The following is a 24,204-nucleotide window of genomic DNA, read 5'->3' as shown; positions in this document are numbered from 1 at the left end:
GGGAGTGAATGCAAATGTGAACCCCACAAACATTTCAATATTGGCCTTTCAATTTCAATGTCCATTTCAATATGGACGGCTATCCATATAAAATGGACGGGCCGTCCATTATGTATAGACAGTCGTCCATTACTGTGTTTCAAAATTTTATGGACGGGTGTCCATATGAAGTGGACGCACGTCTATAATAAATGGACATCCGTTCATATAATATGGACGGGACTCCATTGTTATTTTTGTAGACGCTTGTCCATAATTGGTACACACTCGTTCATTCATGATGAACGGTCGTCCATCATGGACAGACGTCCATTCATGAAAGACGAGTGTTGTCTCTAACGTGACTGCAGCTAACTGGATACCACGTCCTTCGGTATAAAAATTCGGTGTAAAAAATTGTTGTCCTTAGCATTATTCATATAGACCAATATATACATCCATCGTGAACGTGGCATGCTCTCGTGCAAAGCTCATAACCCCATGTGCCTTTAACTGTTTATTTCTCAATAAAATGTTCTCAATATCGGGAGTATTATTAGATACAACTTAAATTACCAAAAACCCCTCAAAGATTAAATTACCAAAAAAGCCTTAAATTGAAATTATAAGAAACCTCTAAAGGGGGTGATATTAGATAAATTATGATAATAAGTAGATAATAGAATATGATGTCAAGGATATTTTTGCTTAAATTTTATATTGATCATTTTTAAATATTATTAAATTTATTATTATTAATTAGAATAATATTATATAAATGAATCTATAATATTTAAGAATGATTCTTCCAAAGTTTACATAAAACGTTCTTACTAGACATTTGTTATTAATTATAATGAAAAAAATTAATATTCCAATATATATATTGGAATATTAATTTTTTTCATTATAATTAAAACTCAATAAACAAAATATAATAAGGAGGATAGAATAGTACTGTGTTATATATAAGGGATGCAGATGATATTTGCCCTACTCCTTCAGTCAAAACTTCAAAATCCAGAATACGTAGTCAAATCTAATTAACTAAATCAAAACGCCTAATTAATTAATTAATTCTCTCTTTGTTTTGCGATGCCATGAAACTATGATAATGCTACAGACACCGGGATTCTACACCGAAATCTTACACCGGCTTACGTGTCCTGTGACTCACACCAGACATGTTTCATGTTCAAATTTTTTTTTCTAGTGAACGGTCGTTCATCAATGGACTCTCGTCCATATTATATAGACGGGAGTCCATTTACTATGGACGTCAGTAAATAGAATAAAAAATATAAACAAAAATGAGGGACAGCCGTTCATAGGTTATGAACAGTCGTCCCTAAAGATTGGACGGGCGTTCATATGTTAATGGACGCCCATCCATTAACAATCGTTTTTAAAAATTAAAAACATTTAGGGATAGTCGTTCATCAGTTATGGACAGCCGTCCCTTAATTTTGGACGGGCGCCTGCAAATAAGGATGCCGGTCCATAATGTAAATATAAAAATAAAAAAAAACTTTGGACGCTTGTGGATGGACGTCCCTAACGTGTGGTTCCCATAAAAGCTTCAAGTTGACTCCTCAATTTTGTTAGAATTATTTATAATTCTTATAAAGTGGTTCATGTGAATTAAATATAATATAAGGTTTAGTAATAATTAACTTAATTGAAGGGCATATTGGTCTTTAGCCTTTGATGGAAAGGTGTGGTGTTTGCAGTTAATTAAATAACTGCAATATAAAAGGTGGGTCCTCTCTCTATTCTTAAATACGCTAAAATTTTTTCTCTATCCATCAAGAGAGTTTGCAATTACAAAAGAGAAGAAATGGAGAGAAACGCTGCCTATTTTTAATTCAATCAAGATTCAAGTTTTAATTTTCATACTATGGAATCAGGTATGTATTTCTTTTATATATATGTGAAAGTTCATCAAGTTTCAAGATCCTATAACTTTATATTTGTGCAACTTAGGGCATAGAAACATGAATTGATTATTGATTCTTTGCTTATGATGAGTTTACTTTTAAGTTTACATGTGGTATCAGAGGAATTTCAGGTTTAGAGACTGATGAATTTTCCATTAAGTTATTTTTAGGGTTCTTATGGGGTGTAGAAATTAATTGGGTTTTTGGAAATTGTGAAATAGGAATGGTTTAGGTAAAATAGATTTAAGAAAGTAGTTTGGGTTTAGAAATTAACAAATTGGAAGGCTGTAAAATTATTCTGAAGTGCAAATTTTCAGAATCCAGAAACTTTTTTCAATAAAAAACAAAAAAATTTCCAGAAATTCGGAATATGAGATTTACCTCATTTTTCCAGAAATTCGGGGTCAATCATTGACCCATGAAATATTGACCCAACCCAATCATAAAAGCCTTATTATGTGAGCCCAATTTTCAAATCCATTAAGAATAACCTATAAAGAAGCTCAAGCCTATAACCCATAAAGAAGGCCAATCTTTTTTTGTCAAACGGGTCAACCCAAATAGGTTTAAATGGGCTGACCCGAACCAAAAAAGGGGTCAAACTAACCCGGTTAGGATCCGAGAAGGTGATCCGAACCGGTCAGCGGATTAAACCGGTTCCAGTTCAGACCGTTGACTGAACCGGTCAATGGTTAAAGTTAACGGTCAACCGTTAAATCTAATGGTTCACCGTTAAAATTAACGGTTAAAGTTAACAATTAACCGTTAAATCTAACGGTCCACCGTTAAAATTAACGGTTAAAGTTAATAGTCAATCGTTAAATCTAACGATCCACAGTTAAAATTAACGGTTAAAGTTAACGGTCAACTGTCAAAGTTAACGGTGACAATCAAAATTAACAATGAGGGTCGAATCAACCCAATTTTGTCCTTAATGTGTGTTTAGGTACGTGAAATGTATATAAGTTTCTAAAGTATAAGTTTCTTTAGAGAAAGATAAGTATGACAACCTTATAGTTGTTATTTAAGTTTGATAACTATATTATGTATAATTTGTTAGTCACCAAAGTGGTCAAATTAAAATGTTTATCCCATAGATATCAAACTAAATAAGATTCAATTACTCATGATCATTAGATGCTTTAATGAGATGACATAATGTATTGGACATAAGTAATTTGAAGTTTATATGTTATAGGATAATTAAGGATCGCCCAAAGGTAGATTAGTTAATCCTATAATTATGAACATAATCGTGGTTAATTAATGTACTTGATTAGGTGTGTTTAGTATATCCAAAGATAACAAATATGTCTAACTAAAGTACATTTAATTACCAATTAAGAAAACTTATAAAAGATTGTATCAATTAAGTTTAATTATCCTATATTGTTATTTCTCCCAAAGGAGATTTTCAATACATATTTATGTTTTAATGATAATAAATTTTAATATCTGAATCTAAAATTATTTATAAGGTATAAAACTCAAAGCATTAATGTGTAAGCATAATTTTTGTTTTTGCAGCATTTGCTCTTCACGCCTCATCTGTTATTAAGTTTAATGGGTTCAATTATAATGAATGGAGTGAACAAGTCGAGTACTACTTGGGTGTTCAAAATCTCGACCTTGCACTCATGACAGAGAAACCAGCTGATCTCACTGAAAACAGTACTGATGAAGAAAGGTCTTTCCATAAGGAATGGGAGAGATTAAATAGATTGAGCCTGAAATATTTACGGATGACAGTGGTGAGTGAAATCAAGACCTCACTTCCTACCACAGAATATGCTAAGGAATTTATGAGATTAGCCAAAGAGACTTCTCAATTTGAAGCCGCTAACAAGTCCCGCACAGGGGCATTAATGAGTAGGCTGACCACTATGAAATATGATGGTTCTCGTAGCATGTATGAACATGTGACTGAGATCTCAAATATAGCAGCAAGAATTAGAAACATGGGAATGTCTGTGGACGAAAGTTTCCTTGTTCAGTTTGTCATTAACTCTTTACCTCCTCAGTTTAGTCCATTTCAAATTAATTATAAAACAATTAAAGATAAATGGAATATGACTAAGCTTCAAACTAAGTTAGTTCAAGAGGAGAAAAGATTGAAGAAACAAGGAGTTCATTTTGTTAATCTTGTGGGCTCATTTGAAGTTAAGAACAAATCCAACAAGAAGTATGGAAAGGGCAAAAGGCCACTGAAGATTAACGAGTCTTCTACCCAAGTCCATAAGAAGGATAAGACTAAAGAAAAGTGTCATTTCTGTAAGAAAGTTGGACACTCTATGAGGGAATGCCTGAAACGTAAGGCATCGTTCGAAAAGAAAGGTAAGCCTAGTGCTTTTGTATGTTTTAAATCATATTTATCGGAAGTTCTTTATAATACTTGGTGGATTGATTCTGGATGTACCACTCATATCTCTAATACTTTGCAGGGATTCCTTATGACCCAGATCATAAACGACAATGAAAGATTTGTGTACATGGGGAATCGAGTCAAAGCACAAGTTAAAGCCATTGGAACCTATCGTTTAATTTTAAATACTGGACATCATTTAGATTTTTTTAATACTCTTTATGTACCGGAGTTATCCCGTAATTTGATATCTTTATCTAAACTTGATTTAGAAGGATATTATTCTTTTAAGTTCGGGAATGGATGTTTCAGTTTATTTAAATATAATTGTTTAATTGGTTCTGGTATGCTTTGTGATGGATTGTACAAATTACATCTTGATAATTTGTTTGTTGAGACATTATTGACCCTGCATCATAGTATAGGAGCAAAACGTGCTTCTGTGGATGAGAAATCTGCTTATTTATGGCATAAGCGTTTAGGCCATATATCAAGAGAAAAAATGCAAAGATTAGTAAATGATGAAGTTTTACCTGATTTGGACTTTACTGATCTTGGCGTCTGTGTGGATTGTATCAAAGGAAAACAAACCATATCCATAATTAAGAAAGTAGCCACAAGAAGCACAGAACTCCTTGAATTATTACACACCAATATATGTGGTCCTTTTGATGTACCTTCTTTTAGTGGAGAAAGATATTTCATCACTTTTATAGATGATTTTTCACGTTATGGATATATCTATTTATTGCATGAAAAATCTCAATCTGTTAATATCCTAGAGGTATTCATTAATGAAGTTGAGAGGCAATTAGATAGAAAGGTGAAAGTAGTACGATCAGATACAGGTGGTGAATATTATGGTAAATACAATGAATCTGGACAATGTCCAGGTCCATTTGCTAAATTCCTGGAAAGTCGAGGCATATGTGCCTAATACACAATGCCGGGAATACCGCAACAGAATGGTGTTGCAGAAAGGCGTAACCGAACATTAATGGATATGGTTAGGAGTATGTTAAGTCATTCCTCATTACCCTCATCATTGTGGATATATGCATTAAAGACTGCTGTATATTTATTAAATAAGGTTCCTAGTAAGGCAGTTCCAAAGACTCCTTTTGAACTATAGACAGAAAGGAAACCTAGTTTGAGGCACCAGCATATTTGGGGTTGCCCAGCAGAAGTCAAGATTTATAATCCACATGAAAAGAAACTGGACTCAAGAACGACCAGTGGTTTTTTCATTGGTTATCTAGAAAAATCTAAAGGGTATCGTTTTTACTATCATAGCCATAGTACGAGAATAGTTGAGACTGGAAATGCAAGGTTTATTGAGAATGGTGAAACCAGTGGGAGTGTTGAACCACGTAAAGTGGATATTCAAGAAGTCAAGGTACAGGTCTCTGCGCCTATGACTTCTACAGAGGTTGTGGTTCCTATAGTTGTCAAACGTTCTAATAACAATCAGGAAAGACAAGCAATTGAGCAAACACTACCTGATAATTTAGTAATCAATGAACCTGTGGTTGGTGAGCCACATGAAGTAGTAAATGAACCACAAGAAATAGCATTAAGAAGATCTCAAAGACAAAGGAGATCTGCCATTTCTAATGATTATATGGTTTATCTACAAGAGTTTGAAATTGACTTAGGAATGGAAGCAGTCCAGTTTCGTTTTCACAAGCCCGTAAAAGTGATAATTCTGTAAAATGGTTAGACGCCATGAAGGAAAAGTTAAAATCAATGGAATATAATGAAGTCTGGGATCTAGTAGTATTGCCTAAAGGTTGTAGAAAAGTCGGGTGCAAATGGGTCTTTAAGACGATTCTAATGGCAATATTGAACGGTACAAGGCCAGACTTGTTGCCAAAAGTTTTACTCAGAAAGACGGTGTTGATTACATCGAGACTTTTTCGCCAGTTTCCTCAAAGGACTCGTTTAGAATTATTATGGCAATGGTAGCTCATTATGATCTAAAGCTTCATCAAATGGATGTGAAAACTGTCTTTTCTGAATGGGGATTTAGAAGAAGAAGTATACATGGAACAACCTGATGGTTTTCCAATTGAAGGGAAGGAACACATGGTGTGTAAATTAAAGAAATCTATATACGGATTAAAACAAGCTTCCAGACAGTGGTACCTCAAGTTCAATGATACCATTACTACTTTCGGATTTAAAGAAAACACTGTACCTCAAGTTCAATGATACCATTACTACTTTTGAATTTAAAGAAAACACTGTTGATCGGTGTATATATCTAAAGGTCAGTGGGAGTGCATTTGTAATTTTAGTCCTGTATGTTGATGACATTTTGCTTGCTACTAATAATCTTGGCATGATGTATGAAACCAAGAAGTTTCTCTCTAAGAACTTTGAGATGAAGGATATGGGCGAGGCATCCTATGTTATTGGAATTGAAATTATCCGTGATAGATCACAAGGATTGTTGGGATTGTCTCAAAAAGCTTATATCAACAAAGTTCTGGGGAGATACAAAATGGATAAGTGCTCTGCGAGTCCAGTTCCAATTCAAAAAGGTGACAAGTTGAGCCTTAAGCAATGCCCACAAATTGAATTGGAATGTAAGTAAATGGAGCATATTCCTTATGCATCAGTTGTCGGAAGTTTAATGTATGCTCAGACATGTGCTAGGACAGACATTAGTTTTGCGGTCGGTTTGCTGGGTAGATATCAAAGTAACCCTGGAATGGATCATTGGCAAGCTGCAAAGAAAGTGTTAAGATATTTACAAGGGACGAAAGATCATATGCTTACCTATAAGAGATCCGATTACCTTGAGGTAGTTGGATATTCAGATTCAGATTTCGCTGGTTGTTTTGACACCAGGAAATCCACTTTTGGCTACGTATTTATGTTAGCTGGAGGAGCAGTTTCATGGAAAAGTGCGAAGTAGTCTGTCATTGCTGCTTTCACTATAGAGGCTGAGTTTGTAGCATGCTTTGAGGCCACATTTCAGGGATTATGGCTACAGAATTTTATTTCAGGACTTGGGATTGTCGATAGTATTGCCAAGCCGCTGAAAATTTATTGTGATAATGCTGAGCAATCTTCTTTTCTAAAAACGACAAATATTCTAAAGTTGCTAAACATATGGAATTAAAATACTTTGCCGTTAAAGAAGAGGTTCAGAAACAAAGAGTGACTATTGAGCATATTAGCACCAATTTTATGATAGCGAATCCGCTGACTAAAGGGCTATCACCTAAGACCTTTAGTGAGCACGTTGAAAGGATGGGTATTATTGCCCGTCATGATTGATTTTTAATGTATTGTATATGTTCCTTGACATTATGTTTTTTTTATGTACATAAAGTTCTTTATGTTTAGTCACTCTGAGCTCTTGATGTATTGTTTCTGATTGATATAAGTTATTCTGTTGTATGTTTCTTTATATTATGTTATTTTGCATACATGAATGATAAAGATGACAGAATTTGTCCTTGATAAGGGCGTTATTGTTGGAGCATTAAGAATTATTATAGATTGTTCTGAGTATAGAATTTGTAAAGTGATACATGGAAGGGAATATGTTGATTTAATAACATATGACCGCCATGATCCTTATAGATTCCTACTCTATAATGTTTATATCTTGACCATTTAAGATATGACCTTTAATTAATTATTATTGTGTACACATTATGTTTAATTACTAAGCTGTAAAGTTTCATTTTTATGACACATGGACCAAGTGGGAGAATATTAGAATTATTTATAATTCTTATAAAATGGTCCATATGAATTAAATATAATATAAGGTTTAGTAATAATTAATTTAATAGAAGGGCATATTGGTCTTTAGCCTTTGATGGAAAGGTGTGGTGTTTGCAGTTAATTAAATAACTGCAATATAAAATGTGAGCCCTCTCTCTATTCTTAAATACACCAAAAAATTTTATCTGTCCAACAAGAGAGTTTGCAATTACAGAAGAGAAGAAAGGGAGAGAAACGCTGCCTATTTTTGATTCAATCAAGATTCAAGTTTTAATTTTCATACTATGGAATCAGGTATGTATTTCTTTTATATATATATGTGAAAGTTCATCAAGTTTCAAGATCCTGTAACTTTATATTTGTGCAACTTAGGGCATAGAAACATGAATTGATTATTGATTCTTTGCTTATGATGAGTTTGCTTTTAAGTTTACAAATTTATCAACAGCGGCATTTTTTTCTTCAAGCTGATATTTAGCCTCTAAGAGTTTCATTTGAGCTATCTCTTCACGCAATACATCAGCTAACTGCATCATTTCCCTTTCCTTCTCAACCTCTTCACGAACTACAACAGATTCTCTCTTAAGTTCTTCCACTTCAGCTTGATCATCAATGTCTCTGGCTAACTCGTCACATACTTGTTCAATAACCACTCTCGCTCTCTTCTCATTCTCAAGTTCTTTCACTGCCTTAAGAAATGATGCTTTAGTCTCAGCTAGCTCTTTGCCAAGCTTCGTGTTCAAGCTTTCAAACCGTCTCCTCAAATTCCTTTCTACCTCAAGTTCCCCTGCCATGGACTCAATGGCAGCCTCAACCACTTCCATGGTTGTAAGTAGTCCAAATCTAGTTTTTAATTATATAGGTTTATCTTAAAAGATTTGATGCCGATCACAGGAAGTAATTTAAGATAATTGAAAGGGATATGAAAGTCTGAAAATGGGAATATATAAAGATTGAGACAACGCAACACATAAAAAAAGCAGCAAAGCAGAAGAGCATAAACGAGCAGAAGAGCATAAACGAGCAGAAGATATGTTGGAAATATAAAAATACAAGTCGAGTCTCCATTCTTATATCAAGAATTTTCAAAACTTACTGCCAAGGAACATCTCCAACTAACATCCAATCGTCCTCCTTGTCTTCATATGTTGCCACATATTCCCTTCCCTTCACTGCACTGTTTCATCAACATATATGATAAAGTTTATTCTAGTCTTACTTGGCAGCTGGGAGTTTTCCGGTTGGACTTTCGGAGTTATTGTTTACATGGGTGTTTACATGGGTAGTCGTCCCGTGTGGCTGGTAGTGGTCCAAGCGCTGTTCTTGGATAACAGCGCTTGAACCAGAATGAGATTAACTATCTAATGAAGTGTTTTGCTGAAGAAAAGGCGGCATGGAAAAACAAGAAGCAGGAAGTGGTTGAGGCTACTATTGAGTCAATTGCAGGGGAACTTGGGGTAGAAAGGAAGAAGTTGAGGAGACGGTTTGAAAGCTTGAACAAGAAGCTTGGCAAAGAGCTTGCTGAGACTAAAGCATCATTTCTTAAGGCAGTGAAAGAACTTGAGAATGAGAAGAGAGCGAGAGTGGTTATTGAACAAGTATGTGACGAGTTAGCCAGAGACATTGATGATCAAGCTGAAGTGGAAGAACTTAAGATAGAATCTGCTATAGTTCGTGAAGAGGTTGAGAAGGAAAGGGAAATGATGCAGTTAGCTGATGTATTGCGTGAAGAGAGAGCTCAAATGAAACTCTTAGAGGCTAAATATCAGCTTGAAGAAAAAATGCCGCTGTTGATAAATTGAGGAGTCGACTTGAAGTTGTTATGGGAACATTGTCGACAGGCATCCAAAGTTTCTTATTTTATTTTTATATTTACATTATTGACCCATATCCCTTATTTGCAGGCGTCATTCATAACTAATGAACGATCATCCCTAAATATTTTTTAATTTTAAAAATGGTTGTTAATGGATAAGCGTCTATTAACATATGAACATCCGTCCAATCTTTAAGGACGATTGTCCATAACTTATGAACAATTATCCCTAATTTTTATTTATAATTTTTTCTCAATTTATTGATGAACGAAATGTTGTTTAAATGGTAATATCTATCTATAATAAATAGACTCTTATCTATATAATATTGACGAGTCTATATAAGTGAATGATCGTCTATGCTTTATGAATGACTATTCGCTCAAAAAAAATTTGAACGTGAGGCGTGTCTGATGTGACTGTCACGAGACACGTAAGCCGTGTTGGATTTCGGTGTTGAATTCCAACGTCCGTGGCATTATTGACGAGACTAAAGGAAAATCCCACTTCTGAAATCGTCAATCCAAATCACATCACCAAATCCAGCCGTTCCACTCATCTTCAACACTCGCATATTACTATCATTTTTCTCCTTCGAGGCTTAACAGTTCCTACACGACTCTCCAATCTCCATTAACACAACAAGAAGACAAAAATCATAACCTTATCTTGAATTTATCTTCATTTCTATCTCCTCCTCAAAAAAACTCGTCTCGGTTCACTAAAAGTCAAACAAATTCTCATTTTTTATTTTCATTTTCGCTTGAATGGAGAAATCTGGTTATGGCCGTGATGGTATATACAGGTCTTTGAGACCACCTTTGGTCCTTCCCAAAGATCCTAATCTTTCTATGGTTAATTTCCTTTTCAGGAATTCTTCGTCTTATGAATCCAAACTAGCCCTTATTGATGCTGATTCTGCTCAATCTTTAACTTTCTCCCAGTTCAAGTCCACCTTGATCAAGGTCTCTCACGGCTTTCGCCATTTGGGTATCAAGAAAAGCGATGTCGTTTTGATTTTTGCTCCTAATTCTATACAATATCCTCTTTGTTTTCTTGGTGTTATTGCTATAGGGGGCATTGCAACTACTGTCAATCCTATTTACACTGTGGGTGAACTCTCAAAGCAAATTAAAGATTCAAAACCAAAGCTTCTTGTCACAGTCCCTGAGTTATGGGACAAAGTTAAAGATTTTAACTTGCCAGCTGTGATTTTGGGTTCAAAAGATAAGTTATCTTCAAATTCAAAGATTGTTACTTTTCATGAATTGGTTGAATTATCTGGGAATGTATTAGAATTTCCGGATGTTTCAATTAAGCAGGCGGATATTGCTACTTTGTTGTATTCTTCAGGTACAACTGGCACAAGCAAAGGAGTCATTTTGACTCATAGAAATTTTATTGCAGCATCTTTGATGATATGCATGGATCAGGATCTAGCTGGTGAAACAGATAATGTGTTTCTCTGTGTGTTGCCAATGTTTCATGTGTTTGGGCTTTCGGTTATTTCGTACGCGCAGTTGCAGAGGGGCAATACTCTAGTGTCAATGGGGAAGTTTGATTTTGTGATGCTTTTGAGGACTATTGAGAAGTATAGAGTGACTCATATGTGGATTGTGCCTCCAATTGTGCTTGCTTTGGCAAAGCAGAGTATGGTTAAGAAATTTGACCTTTCGTCTTTGAAGCAAATTGGTTGTGGAGCTGCTCCTTTAGGAAAGGAATTGATGGAGGAATGTGCGAAGAATTTTCCTCAGGCTTTAGTTATACAGGTACTTTGATGAGCATTAGTATTGTGAATTGTGTACTCAACCATTGACAGAATGTTTATACAGAAGAAATGTTATTAATAATTTCTACAGTATATTGAATGAATGGTTTAGGTTTGTATTACTTTAATTAGGTAAAAGATTAGTTACAGTATTCAGGGTGTGGATTGGTTTGACGTTTCTGTCTGCTGCGTCAAACAAAAAATTGAAAGATGTTTCAGTTCATTCTATTCAAGTCCTAAAGGGGGGCTTGGCGTGGAATAGTTATCACTGATTAGGAAACTCTCTATGGTTTCAGGGTTATGGTATGACTGAAACTTGTGGCATCGTTTCAGTGGAGAATCAAAGGGGAGGAGTTCGGCACAGTGGTTCAGCTGGACAACTTGTTGCTGGAGTTGAGGCTCAAATTGTCAGTGTAGATACTCTGAAACCTCTTCCTCCTAATCATTTGGGTAATCATTTGGGGGAGATATGGGTTCGAGGACCTAATATGATGCAAGGTAGAGATTATGTTAACTGCTTCAGTTCAGTTTTACTCTCTACATATGGGCTTCTGGAGCATTAATATCAATTTATTGCCGAAATTTATAATCAAAAGATTGAATATATGTAATTTTGGAGAATATCTGATAGCCAAGTGAATTCTAGTTAAGTATAAATGCAGTTCATGCAATTCCTGAGATATATTTGCACTCCTGTCTAATATAGCTGGATCAACCTCAGAAATTACCATCTCTCCTCCTAACTGAAGACTAATTTGCTTATAGCTTTTCTAGATTCAGTGTCAAAGTTATCATTGAAAATTTTTATGCATAAGATATTCTTAAGCAGCTCTCCATCCAGATTATTTCAACAATCCTTGGGGTAAAGAGAGTTAAGTTTTTGCCCAATGTATACAAGTGGATAAGGTTCTCAAAGACCTTTTTCATTTTAGGTTAAGGCCATTGTAATTTCATATTGTTGGTTAATAACGAGATTGTTCATTGCCCAATGAATCACATGTAGTTATGAGGTTATTTCTCCAAAATGCATGTAAGTTCTTGCACTCATATTACATTCTGTGTATTCTTTTGTTTTGTTTTCAATTAAATTATGCATGACTGTTCAATTAAAAAATTCATTTCAGGTTATTACAACAATAAGCAGGCCACAATGCTGACCATAGATAAACAGGGTTGGGTACATACAGGAGATCTTGGATATTTTGATGGGGATGGACAGCTATTTGTCGTTGACCGAATTAAAGAGCTCATAAAGTACAAAGGTTTTCAGGTATGTTCATTTTGGTAATGGTGATTTGATGCAAACTATTCTTCACTTAGAACAACAGACTCAATTTTATGACTAGCTTTTGATATATTCTTAGTTATTTTTCCTCTGTATTTAGATTGTAACTTTGAGTTGGCCATTGCAGGTATATTGCTGTGTTTGTTGCTTATTATTTGGATTCCAACTCTGTACATAAATAGTGTTGACTTGGATTCTAATAATGATGTGTGCTCTGTAGTATTTTGTCTATTGATAGTGATTTGTAGTGCTCATTATTCTACTAAAACGTCTTTTCTTTTGCTTCACTGATCTAAAATAGGTTGCACCAGCAGAGCTTGAAGGGCTGCTTGTTTCTCACCCTGAGATATTAGATGCTGTTGTCATTCCGTAAGTATTACACTTGAAATATGCACCAACTTACTTGCACTATTCTCAGGGAATGTTTCAATGTCAATTCCTTTTCTGTAAATACGTTATTTTAATTTTGAAGTATTTCCACCCATGTAGATTCCCAGATGCTGAAGCTGGTGAGGTCCCAATTGCATATGTTGTTCGTTCGCCCACTAGTTCATTGACCGAAGAAGATGTCAAGAATTTTATTGCTAAGCAGGTAATGTTAACCAATAAAAGATTCTTGGCTTGTCAATTGTAGTTCATTTACGAAGTGTCCTTTTGGATTGGCTACGGCTTAACATTTAGGTGACAGATGAAAATTAAAAAGAGCATGCCATTGTTATTCATTGTGGTGGATATTACTTGGATTCAGTTTCTGTTCTTTATCACTCAGATTGTTTTCAGCGAAGACAAACAGCTGCGGCATTTTGCCATATATGTTGAGTCAATTATATTTGTTCTGTTTTATTGTTAGCTATGCTTCCCCAAATTATTGCTTGTTACACTGTGTACGAGTATGTATACCCGGTTGTAAAATGTTGTTTTTATTCTATAACCAGACACTTGATCTTATTATCTTTTTCTCCTTTGTTTCAGATTGCACCTTTTAAAAGACTACGAAGGGTGACATTTATAAACACTGTTCCAAAGTCAGCGTCGGGGAAAATCTTGAGAAGAGAGCTAATAGAGAAAGTACGATCCAAAATATGAATTATGAGTGTGTTAGTAAGTCATGACTGATAAGAACATTACACTTTGTTTATTATACCTTGAAAAGAACACCGTGTCCCACACGGTTTTTGATTTCAAGAATCGTCATAAAGGTAGAAGAAGACTCTGCAAGTGCAAGCTGCATTATGAAAATGGCGTGGCATGAATTGCCAATTTGTTGTCGAGGAAGTTGATTTGTTGAATGATAATATATTTTCATTTCTAGAATATTGTACAAAAGAAAACCCTCAAACAATAAAACAAGATTTCGCAGTTGGCAGTTCCTACTTCTGGTATTCGGAATATTGAATGCTTGGTAATCTAAACTTTCTGGGGTCAAGGAACCAGAAGTTCATTGATGATGTCTTCAATGAAAAATGTAACAAGTTGGCTTAAATCAAACAAAACCTTTTCCTTCTGAGGAAAATCAGACAAAAATCATAACCTTATCTGAATTTATCTCTCTTTCTATCTCCTCCTCAAAAAACTCGTCTCGTTCACTAAATTCAACCAAATTCTCATTTTTTATTTTCATTTTCGCTTGAATGGAGAAATCTGGTTATGGCCGTGATGGTATATACAGGCCTTTGAGACCACCTTTGGTCCTTCCCAAAGATCCTAATCTTTCTATGGTTAATTTCCTTTCAGGAATTCTTCGTCTTATGAATCCAAACTAGCCCTATTGATGCTGATTCTGCTCATCTTTAACTTTCTCCCATTGTCAAGTCCACCTTGATCAAGGTCTCTCACGGCTTTCGCCATTTGGGTATCAAGAAAAGCGATGTCGTTTTGATTTTTGCTCCTAATTCTATACAATATCCTCTTTGTTTTCTTGGTGTTTTGCTATAGGGGCATGCAACTACTGTCAATCCTATTTACACGTGTGGCTGAACTCTCAAAGCAAATTAAAGATTCAAACCAAAGCTTCTTGTCACAGTCCCTGAGTTATGGGACAAAGTTAAAGATTTTAACTTGCCAGCTTGATTTTGGGTTCAAAAGATAAGTATCTTCAAATTCAAAGATTGTTACTTTTCATGAATTGGTTGAATTATCTGGGAATGTATAGAATTTCCGGATGTTTCAATTAAGCAGGCGATATTGCTCTTGTTTGTATTCTTCAGGTACAACGGCACAAGCAAAGGAGTCATTTTGACTCATAGAAATTTTATTCAGCATCTTTGATGATATATGGATCAGGATCTAGCTGGTGAGAACAGATAATGTTTCTCTGTGTGTTGCCAATGTTTCATGTGTTTGGGCTTTCGGTTTTTTCGTACGCGCAGTTGCGAGGGGCAATACTCTAGTGTCAATGGGAAGTTTGATTTTGTGATGCTTTTGAGGACTATTGAGAAGTATAGAGTGACTCATATGTGGATTGTGCCTCCATTGTGCTTGCTTTGGCAAAGCAGAGTATGGTCAAGAAATTTGACCTTTCGTCTTTGAAGCAAATTGGTTTGGAGCTGCTCCTTTAGGAAAGGAATTGATGGAGGAATGTGCGAAATTTTCCTCAGGCTTTAGTTTCAGGTACTTTGATGACATTAGTATTGTGAATTGTGTACTAACCATTGACAGAATGTTTATAAGAGAAATGTTATTAATAATTTCTACAGTATATTGAATGAATGGTTTAGGTTTGTATTACTTTAATTAGTGTAAAGATTAGTTCAGTATTCAGGTGTGTGATTGGTTTGACGTTTCTGTCTGCTGCGTCAAACAAAAAATTGAAGAGGTTTCAGTTCATTCTATTCAAGTCCTAAAGGGGGGCTTGGCGTGGAATAGTTATCACTGATTAGGAAACTCTCTATGGTTTCAGGGTTATGGTTATGGACGTGATGGTATATACAGGTCTTTAAGACCACGTTTGGTCCTCCCCAAAGATCCTAATCTTTCTATGGTTTATTTCCTCTTTCAAAACTCTTCTTCCTATCAGTCCAAACTAGCCCTTATTGAAGCTGATTCTGGTGAATCTTTGACCTTTTCCCAGTTCAAATCCACCTTGATCAAGGTCTCTCATGGCTTTTGCCATCTCGGTATCGGTAAAAACGATATCGTCTTGATTTACTCTCCCAATTCAATACAATTTCCCATTTGTTTTCTTGGTGTTATTGCTTTAGGTGCTATCGCAACCACTGTCAATCCTGTTTACACTGTCAATGAACTGTCAAAGCAAGTCAAAGATTCCAATCCAAAGCTTGTTATTACAGTACCTGAATTATGGGACAAAGTCAAAGGTTTTAATTTGCCGGCTGTAATTCTGGGTTCAAAAGAAAATTTATCTTCGAATTCAAAGATTGTTACTTTTCAGGATTTGATTGAGTTATCTGGGAATGTATCAGAATTTCCAGATGTTTCCATTAAGCAGACGGATATTGCTGCTTTGTTGTACTCTTCAGGTACAACGGGTACAAGCAAAGGTGTCATTTTGACGCATAGAAATTTTATTGCGGCGTCCTTGACGATAAATATGGACCAGGATCTCGCTGGTGAAAAAGATGATGTGTATCTCTGTGTGTGCCCATGTTTCATGTATTTGGGCTTGCAGTTGTTTTGTACACACAGTTAAAGAAAGGCAACACTCTGGTGTCAATGAGGAAGTTTGATTTTGAGATGCTTTTAAGGACTGTTGAGAAGTACAGAGTGACTAATATGTGGATTGTGCCTCCGATTGTGCTTGCACTTGCCAAGCAGAGTCTGGTCAAGAAGTTTGAACTTTCGTCGTTGAAGCTTATTGGTTCTGGTGCTGCTCCTTTGGGAAAGGAATTGATGGAAGAATGTGCTAAGAATTTTCCTCATGCTGTGATTTCCTCTGTTATATTCTCACTTTTAAATTAACACGTGAATGATTTTTGGATTCTAACACAATATGGAGAGTGTACTTACCAACCATCCCTACAAATAAGTTAGTAATTTACTTTTTAACCCCAAATAGATTTGGATTTTTTCAACAGCTGCAAGGGAAGGGAAAATAGAGAGAAAAGGCCCAAATCTGATCAAAATGGAGGCGAACAAGGCTAAGAGATGGATGGGCTCTGTCGAGGATGAGTGGGGGAAGGTAGTGGTGCTGACGGTGATGGAAGCCAGCTAGATCTGAATTTTTTGGCAACCAAGAGGGAGGGAAAAATCGCTGATAAAAGGGTCAGATCCGGCCAAAATGGAGGCGGACGAGGCTAGGAGATGGATGGGTTTTGTCGAGGATGAGTGGGGGAAGCTAGTGGTGGTGGCAGTGCTATCAAGCGGCGCTAGAGTCCTGCTAGATCTGGATTTTTTCGGCAGCTGCAAAGGAGGGGAAAATCGCAGAGAAAAGGCTCAGATTTTACCAAAATGGAGGCGGACAAGGCTGGGGGATGGATGGATTTGGTTGGGGATGAGTGGGGAAACTAGTGGCGGTGGCAGTGATGTCCACCAGCAACGGAATCCAGCCAGATCTAATTTTTTGCAACTGTCGTGAGGGAGGGGAGTGATGAGGGTGCTTGTGAAAGAAATTTGAGATGTAAAGGGTTATTTGAAATTTTTATTTTTACTTAAGATTTATTGTAGTTCAAATTACTATTTACCCTTTAAACGTCAGATTAAATGATTTTTTATTAATTTAACGGTGAAAATATAGAATAAATGAAACTAGGGGTGAAAACTTGAAATTTTGCTAATCTTTGGGTGGGAACATGTTCGTTTACTGTTATTATTATTCTTACTAGATATAGATACAATAATGGGACAGACATCGATTTTTTTGCACCGAATTTTTGTACTGAATGACGTGGTATCTAGTCAGACATGATCATATTGTGAGTAACTAACCGGATTCGTGCAGTGGAAACACGTAATATTTAAAAGGAATCGATCAATTACATGAACCGAGATCCGAGTATAGATTATAACATTGTCGTGCATAAACTGAAACGTAAAATAAAACTGTATTAAAAACAAATCCATACAAGGATTTAGTTCATACCAACGTTTAGAGGTTCCTTCGAATATCTCTGACTTCGGACATAAATACTGTTTATCAACTACTGTTTATCAATACTGTTTATATTATTCTTGCTAATCGATCCAACGTAGAATATACTCACGGAAGTCTATATAAAACTTTTGATATTTTGCTGGAACAATCAAGGCTTCAAGAATGAAGGAAGATGGACAAGAAAAATTATCATATTACTTTCATTTTTCTCCTTCAAGGCTTAACGATTCCTACACGACTCTCCAATCTCCATTAACACAACAATAAGACAAAAATCATAAACCTTATCTTGAATTTATCTTCATTTCTATCTCCTCTCAAAAAAACTCGTCTCGGTTCACTAAAATCAAACAAATTCTCATTTTTATTTTCATTTCGCTTGAATGGAGAAATCTGGTTATGGCCGTGATGGTATATACAGGTCTTTGAGACCACCTTTGGTCCTTCCCAAAGATCCTAATCTTTCTATGGTTAATTTCCTTTTCAGGAATTCTTCGTTTTATGAATCCAAACTAGCCCTATTGATGCTGATTCTGCTCAATCTTTAACTTTCTCCCAGTTCAAGTCCACCTTGACAAGGTCTCTCCGGCTTTCCCTTGGGTATCAAGAAAAGCGATGTCGTTTTGATTTTTGCTCTAATTCTATACATATCCTCTTGTTTTCTTGGTGTTATTGCTATAGGGGCATGCAACTACTGTCAATCCTATTTACACTGGGTGAACTTCAAAGCAAATTAAAGATTCAAAACCAAAGCTTCTTGTCACAGTCCCTGAGTTATGGGACAAAGTTAAGATTTTAACTTGCCAGTGTGATTTTGGGTTCAAAAGATAAGTATCTTCAAATTCAAAGATTGTTACTTTCATGATTGGTTGAATAGATGGAATGTATAGAATTTCCGGATGTTTCAATTAAGCAGGCGGATATTGCTCTGTTTGTATTCTTCAGGTACAACAGGCACAAGCAAAGGAGTCATTTTGACTCATAGAAATTTTTTCAGCATCTTTGATGTAGGATGGACAGGATCTAGCTGGTGAACAGATAATGTGTATCTGTGTGGTTGCCAATGTTTCATGGGTTTGGGCTTCGGTTATTTCGTACGCGCAGTTGCAGAGGGGCAATACTCTAGTGTCAATGGGGAAGTTTGATTTTGTGAGCTTTTGAGGACTATTGAGAAGTATAGAGTGACTCATATGTGGATTGTCCTCCAATTGGCTTGCTTGGCAAAGCAGAGTATGGTAAGAAATTTGACCTTTCGTCTTTGAAGCAAATTGGTTGGAGCTGTCCTTTAGGAAAGGAATTGATGGAGGAAGTGCGAAGAATTTTCCTCGGCTTTAGTTATGCAGGTACTTTGATGAGCATTAGTATTGTGAATTGTGTACTCAACCATTGAAGAATGTTTATAAGAAGAAAAGTAATTAATAATTCTACAGTATATGAATGAAGGTTTAGGTTTGTATTACTTTAATTAGGTAAAAGATTAGTTACAGTATTCAGGGTGTGGATTGGTTGACGTTTCTGTCTGCTGCGTCAAACAAAAATTGAAAGATGTTCAGTTCATTCTATTCAAGTCCTAAAGGGGGGCTTGGGTGAATAGTTATCACTGATTAGGAAACTCTCTATGGTTTCAGGGTTATGGTATGACTGAAACTTGTGGCATCGTTCAGTGGAGAATCAAAGGGGAGGAGTTCGCACAGTGGTTCAGCTGGACAACTTGTTGCGGAGTTGAGGCTCAAATTGTCAGTGTAGATACTCTGAACACTTTCCTCTAATCATTTGGGGGAGATATGGGTCGAGGACTAATATGATGCAAGGTAGAGATTATGTTAACTGCTTCAGTTCAGTTTACTCTCTACATATGGGTCTGGAGCATTAATATCAATTATTGCCGAAATTTATAATCAAAAGATTGATATATGTAATTTTGGAGAATATATGATAGCCAAGTGAATTCAGTTAGTATAAATGCAGTTCATGCAATCTGAGATATATTTGCACTCCTGTCTAATATAGCTGGATCAACCAGAAATACCATCTTCTCCTCCTAATGAGACTAATTTGCTTATAGCTTTTCTAGATCAGTGTCAAAGTTATCATGAAAATTTTTATGCATAAGATATTTAAGCAGCTCTCCATCCAGATTATTTCAACAATCCTTGGGGTAAAGAGAGTTAAGATTTTGCCAATGTATAAAAGTGGATAAGGTTCTCAAAGACTTTTTCATTTTAGGTTAAGGCCATTGTAATTCATATTGTGGTTAATAACGAGATTGTTCATTGCCCAATGAATCACCATGTAGTTATGAGGTTATTTCTCCAAAATGCATGAAGTTCTTGCACTCATATTACATTCTGGTATACTTTTGTTTTGTTTTCAATTAATTATGCATGACTGTTCAATTAAAAAATTCATTTCAGGTTATTACAACAATAAGCAGGCCACAATGCTGACCATAGATAAACAGGGTTGGGTAAAACAGGAGATCTTGGATATTTGATGGGGATGGACAGCTATTTGTCGTTGACCGAATTAAGAGCTCATAAAGTACAAAGTTTTCAGGTATGTTCATTTTGGTATGGGATTTGATGCAAACTATTCTTCACTTAGAAAACAGACTCAATTTTATGACTAGCTTTTGATATATCTAGTATTTTTCTTCTCTGTATTTAGATTTAACTTTGAGTTGGCATTGCAGGTATATTGCTGTTTGTTGCTTATTATTGGATCCCACTCTGTACATAAATAGTGTGACTTGGATTCTAATAATGATGTGTGCTCTAGTATTTTGTCTATGATATGATTTGTAGTGCTCATTATTCTACTAAAACGTCTTTTCTTTTGCTTCACTGATCTAAAATAGGTTGCACCAGCAGAGCTTGAAGGGGCTTGTTTCTCACCCTGAGATATTAGATGCTGTTGTCATCCGTAAGTATTACACTTAAATATGCACCAACTTATTGCACTATTCTCAGGGAATGTTTCAATGTAATTCCTTTCTGTAAATACGTTATTTTAATTTGAAGTATTTCCACCCATGTAGATTCCCGATGCTGAAGCTGGTGGAGGTCCCAATTGCATATGTTGTTCGTTCGCCACTAGTTCATTGACCGAAGAAGATGTCAAGAATTTTATTGCAGCAGGTAATGTTAACCAATAAAAGATTCTTGCTTGTCAATTGTAGTTCATTTAGAAGTGCCTTTGGATTGGCTAGGCTTAACATTAGGTGACAGATGAAAATTAAAAAGAGCATGCCATTGGTATTCATTGTGGTGGAATATACTTGGATTCAGTTTCTGTTCTTAACTCAGATTGTTTCTTAGGAAGACAAACAGCTGCGGCATTTTGCCTAATGTTGGTCATTATTTTTTCTGTTTTATTGTTAGCATGCTTCCCCAATATTGCTTGTTACACTGTGTACAGTATGTATGGTTGTAAAATGTGTTGTTCTTCTATTCTATAACAGACACTTGATCTTATTTCTTTTCTCCTCTTGTTCAGATTGCACCTTTTAAAGAAAACTACGAAGGGTGACATTTATAAACCTGTTCCAAAGTCAGCGTCGGGGAAAATCCTGAGGAGAGAGCTAATAGAGAAAGTACGATCCAAATATGAATTATGAGTGTGTTAAGTCATGACTGACAAGAACATTACACTTTGTTTATTAACCTTAAAAAACCTACTCTTCCCACACGGTTTTTGATTTCAAGAATCGTCATAAAGGTAGAAGAGACTCTGCAAGTCCAAGCTCATTATGAAATCGTGGCATGAATTGCCAATTTGTTGTCGAGGAAGTTGATTTGTTGAATGATAAAATTTTCATTTCTAGAATATTGTACAAAGAAAACCCTCAAACAATAAAACAAGATTTCGCAGTTGGCAGTTCTCTTCTGGTATCGGAATATTGATGTGGTATCTAAACTTTTCAAGGAACCAGAGATTCATTGATGATGTCTTCAATGAAAATGTAACAAGTTGGCTTAAATCAAACAAAACTCCTTCTGAGGAAAAAAAAATTCTTATTCATAGTACTGGTTTAGGAAATCTAGAGTTCAGAGAGAAGTATTAGTAATCTGAGTTAAAGTCTTCAAAAAGATCAGCAGTCACCAAATCAATTAAAAACAAAAGAAATTCAGCTTTTTATTTGTTATATTACCTGATTGGTGTGTGTTAATGTTTTTATAGATGGATGTTTTGTTTTGTTTTGGATATCTCAATAGAATTGACGTGAGAAGAATTATTGGGTTTTGATTATCCCATTAATGTGAATATTTCATGAATGGTGGCATATATTTTCAATGGGGTGACCCACTAGACGTAGCCATAGCTTCATTGATGAAAAATCTAGAAACTTGACAATGGGATAGGGACCACTGTTTGGGCTTTAAATATTGAATTATCGATATAATATCATCATTCTTGACTTGGTAAACAAATCAACATAGGAATAGGATACTAATAACTAGTCCCCGTTGAAAATCGTATTCAAGTTAGATCGCAGAAATTACCTCTAAAACAATACATTTCCAAAACTGATGCAGAAGATTGATGCTAAAATTTTGATTACCAACCAAGCGGAAGGAATCTTTTGAGTGGAGGTACTATAAGCAACTATTATTGGATAGTTGATGATAAAAAGTAAAATGAAATTTTATAAACTTTTGAGTTAAGTTTACAGGCATTGATAAGAGATGACACTGAGAGGTTATCTAGTCATTAACGTCAAGACCTCGAGAAATTTATTGGAAGATACGTAAATTAGTCCGAATATAAAAAAAAAAGAAAAAAAAAAAAAGTAATTATAGAAATGAAGTCGTCGAATATAGATGGTGTGCATGGATTAAAGAGGGTTAGGATTTTAAGTCAGTTCAAAAGGTCTAGTATTACAAAAGAAAAATTATTAGTTCTCACACTAATGTCTGTTTTTCTCTGGAGATAACCCAAAAAAAAAAAAAAAAAAGAGATGTAATAATAAGCTCCAGTAAAATGACGAGACGAGACTGCGAATATCGTATCTCTTTATTCGGGAAATGAACCGATGATAAAATTACTTTGTGGCTTAAACCTCTTAACTCTTAAGAAATTTCATTAGAATTTTATTAAGAAGAATTAAAAGTCAGGTGCGCACGACAAAAGTTGTAAAATGCCAAGGTAATATGTAGAGTTGTGAATTAATTCGTAGGCAACAATTTTACAAACTGAAGCAATGGTTATCGTCTGATTTGCTTCAGATATATGTCATCAGTCACATTTCTAGAGATTTCTAGCTAACGAGAGACCCATTTCCAATCACACATTCTTTTTAAACACTAGATAAAATTTCTTTTAACTTTCTCCTGTTCAGAAAAGAAATTGAGTTACAGGCGCTTCGAAGAATGAAACATAAACAATTAATCACAAAGTAACAATTCACCATCTCTGCCTTTATATATATATATATATATCCAACTATACATATTTTGACCAAACTCTTAAAGAGAATTAGAGGCTGTGAATGAAGATAACCATAAAAAATTTTATGATCCTTATTAATTGGAGTAATTTTTGGTGCGTGTCGGTTGGAAATTAATATGTGGGATTGTGTATTATTGCCCTATTACTGCCAGATCATAAGTAAAGCTAGCTCCAAAGAAAGATAATTGAGAACTTCCATATTTTCTTGTCTTCCAACTTTGGTTTACATTTCAGTATAAGCCTCTTGACTACGACATCTTTCTAAAAATCTTCTCTGCAAATCACTACATCCATAGCTACTCTTCTTGACGCATTTGTTTTAGATATTTAAAACTGCGAAAATCCTACATATTTCCAACAATTTCATTCTATGTTCAAGATATACTTACAGTACTAATTCAAAGAAGTTACTAACTAGGGGTAGAACTTATCCATCTTCCAGCTAACTAAGCATGGGAGGAATATATATTTCTCGGTTATCCAATCAGATCAGTATGTGGCAGAAGATACTGATAAATGTCCTTAATATTGTCTGCACATATATATATTGTAACCTACTAATTGTGAATCATATTTGGTTCTGCGAAAAATCGCAAATAGATGGCATCATGTCGAATTGAGCCGCATATTTATGTTAAAGAGGGATCTTCTTCAAGTGATATACACTCAGCACTTGTTTTTTGGTTTACCATGACAAAATACAAATAATTAAACTAAATCTCCCACGAATGTGAATGCGAGATGAATCCTATGACCTAATTTCTGATTTATATACATCCACAAAAGGTCTTAACAACTAGATAGGATATCTCCCCTT

General features: G+C 35.2%; 2 protein-coding genes and 1 pseudogene across 2 annotated transcripts; all 3 read left to right on the top strand.

Annotated features, from left to right (window-relative positions):
- Window positions 1-6,874: 6,874 nt before the first annotated feature.
- LOC116145377 (secreted RxLR effector protein 161-like) lies at window positions 6,875-7,198 on the top strand. Its single transcript, XM_031430835.1, has one exon. The coding sequence runs from the start codon at window positions 6,875-6,877 to the stop codon at window positions 7,196-7,198; it is 324 nt and encodes a 107-aa protein (XP_031286695.1).
- A 3,159-nt stretch (window positions 7,199-10,357) lies between these two features.
- LOC116144996 (4-coumarate--CoA ligase-like 7) lies at window positions 10,358-14,040 on the top strand. Its single transcript, XM_031430452.1, has 6 exons — window positions 10,358-11,605; window positions 11,901-12,102; window positions 12,729-12,874; window positions 13,191-13,258; window positions 13,379-13,481; window positions 13,862-14,040. The coding sequence occupies exons 1-6, from the start codon at window positions 10,604-10,606 to the stop codon at window positions 13,973-13,975; spliced, it is 1,635 nt and encodes a 544-aa protein (XP_031286312.1). The 5' UTR covers window positions 10,358-10,603; the 3' UTR covers window positions 13,976-14,040.
- A 480-nt stretch (window positions 14,041-14,520) lies between these two features.
- LOC116145366 lies at window positions 14,521-21,555 on the top strand (annotated as a pseudogene).
- Window positions 21,556-24,204: the final 2,649 nt, after the last annotated feature.

The sequence above is a fragment of the Pistacia vera genome, unplaced genomic scaffold, assembly GCF_008641045.1.
Source record: "Pistacia vera cultivar Batoury unplaced genomic scaffold, PisVer_v2 Contig1144, whole genome shotgun sequence".
In the NCBI taxonomy this organism is placed as follows: domain Eukaryota; kingdom Viridiplantae; phylum Streptophyta; class Magnoliopsida; order Sapindales; family Anacardiaceae; genus Pistacia; species Pistacia vera.
The sequence above is the reverse complement of the archived record's forward strand: the minus strand, read 5'-3'. Positions and strand labels throughout refer to the sequence as shown.

Coding starts and splice junctions, on each gene's coding strand:
- LOC116144996 (XM_031430452.1), top strand. CDS start 10,604: ATGGAGAAATCTGGTTATGGCCGTGATGGTATATACAGGTCTTTGAGA. Junction 11,606..11,900: donor CTCAGGCTTTAGTTATACAG/GTACTTTGATGA, acceptor CTATGGTTTCAG/GGTTATGGTATGACTGAAAC. Junction 13,259..13,378: donor TTAGATGCTGTTGTCATTCC/GTAAGTATTACA, acceptor CCACCCATGTAG/ATTCCCAGATGCTGAAGCTG.
- LOC116145377 (XM_031430835.1), top strand. CDS start 6,875: ATGGAGCATATTCCTTATGCATCAGTTGTCGGAAGTTTAATGTATGCT.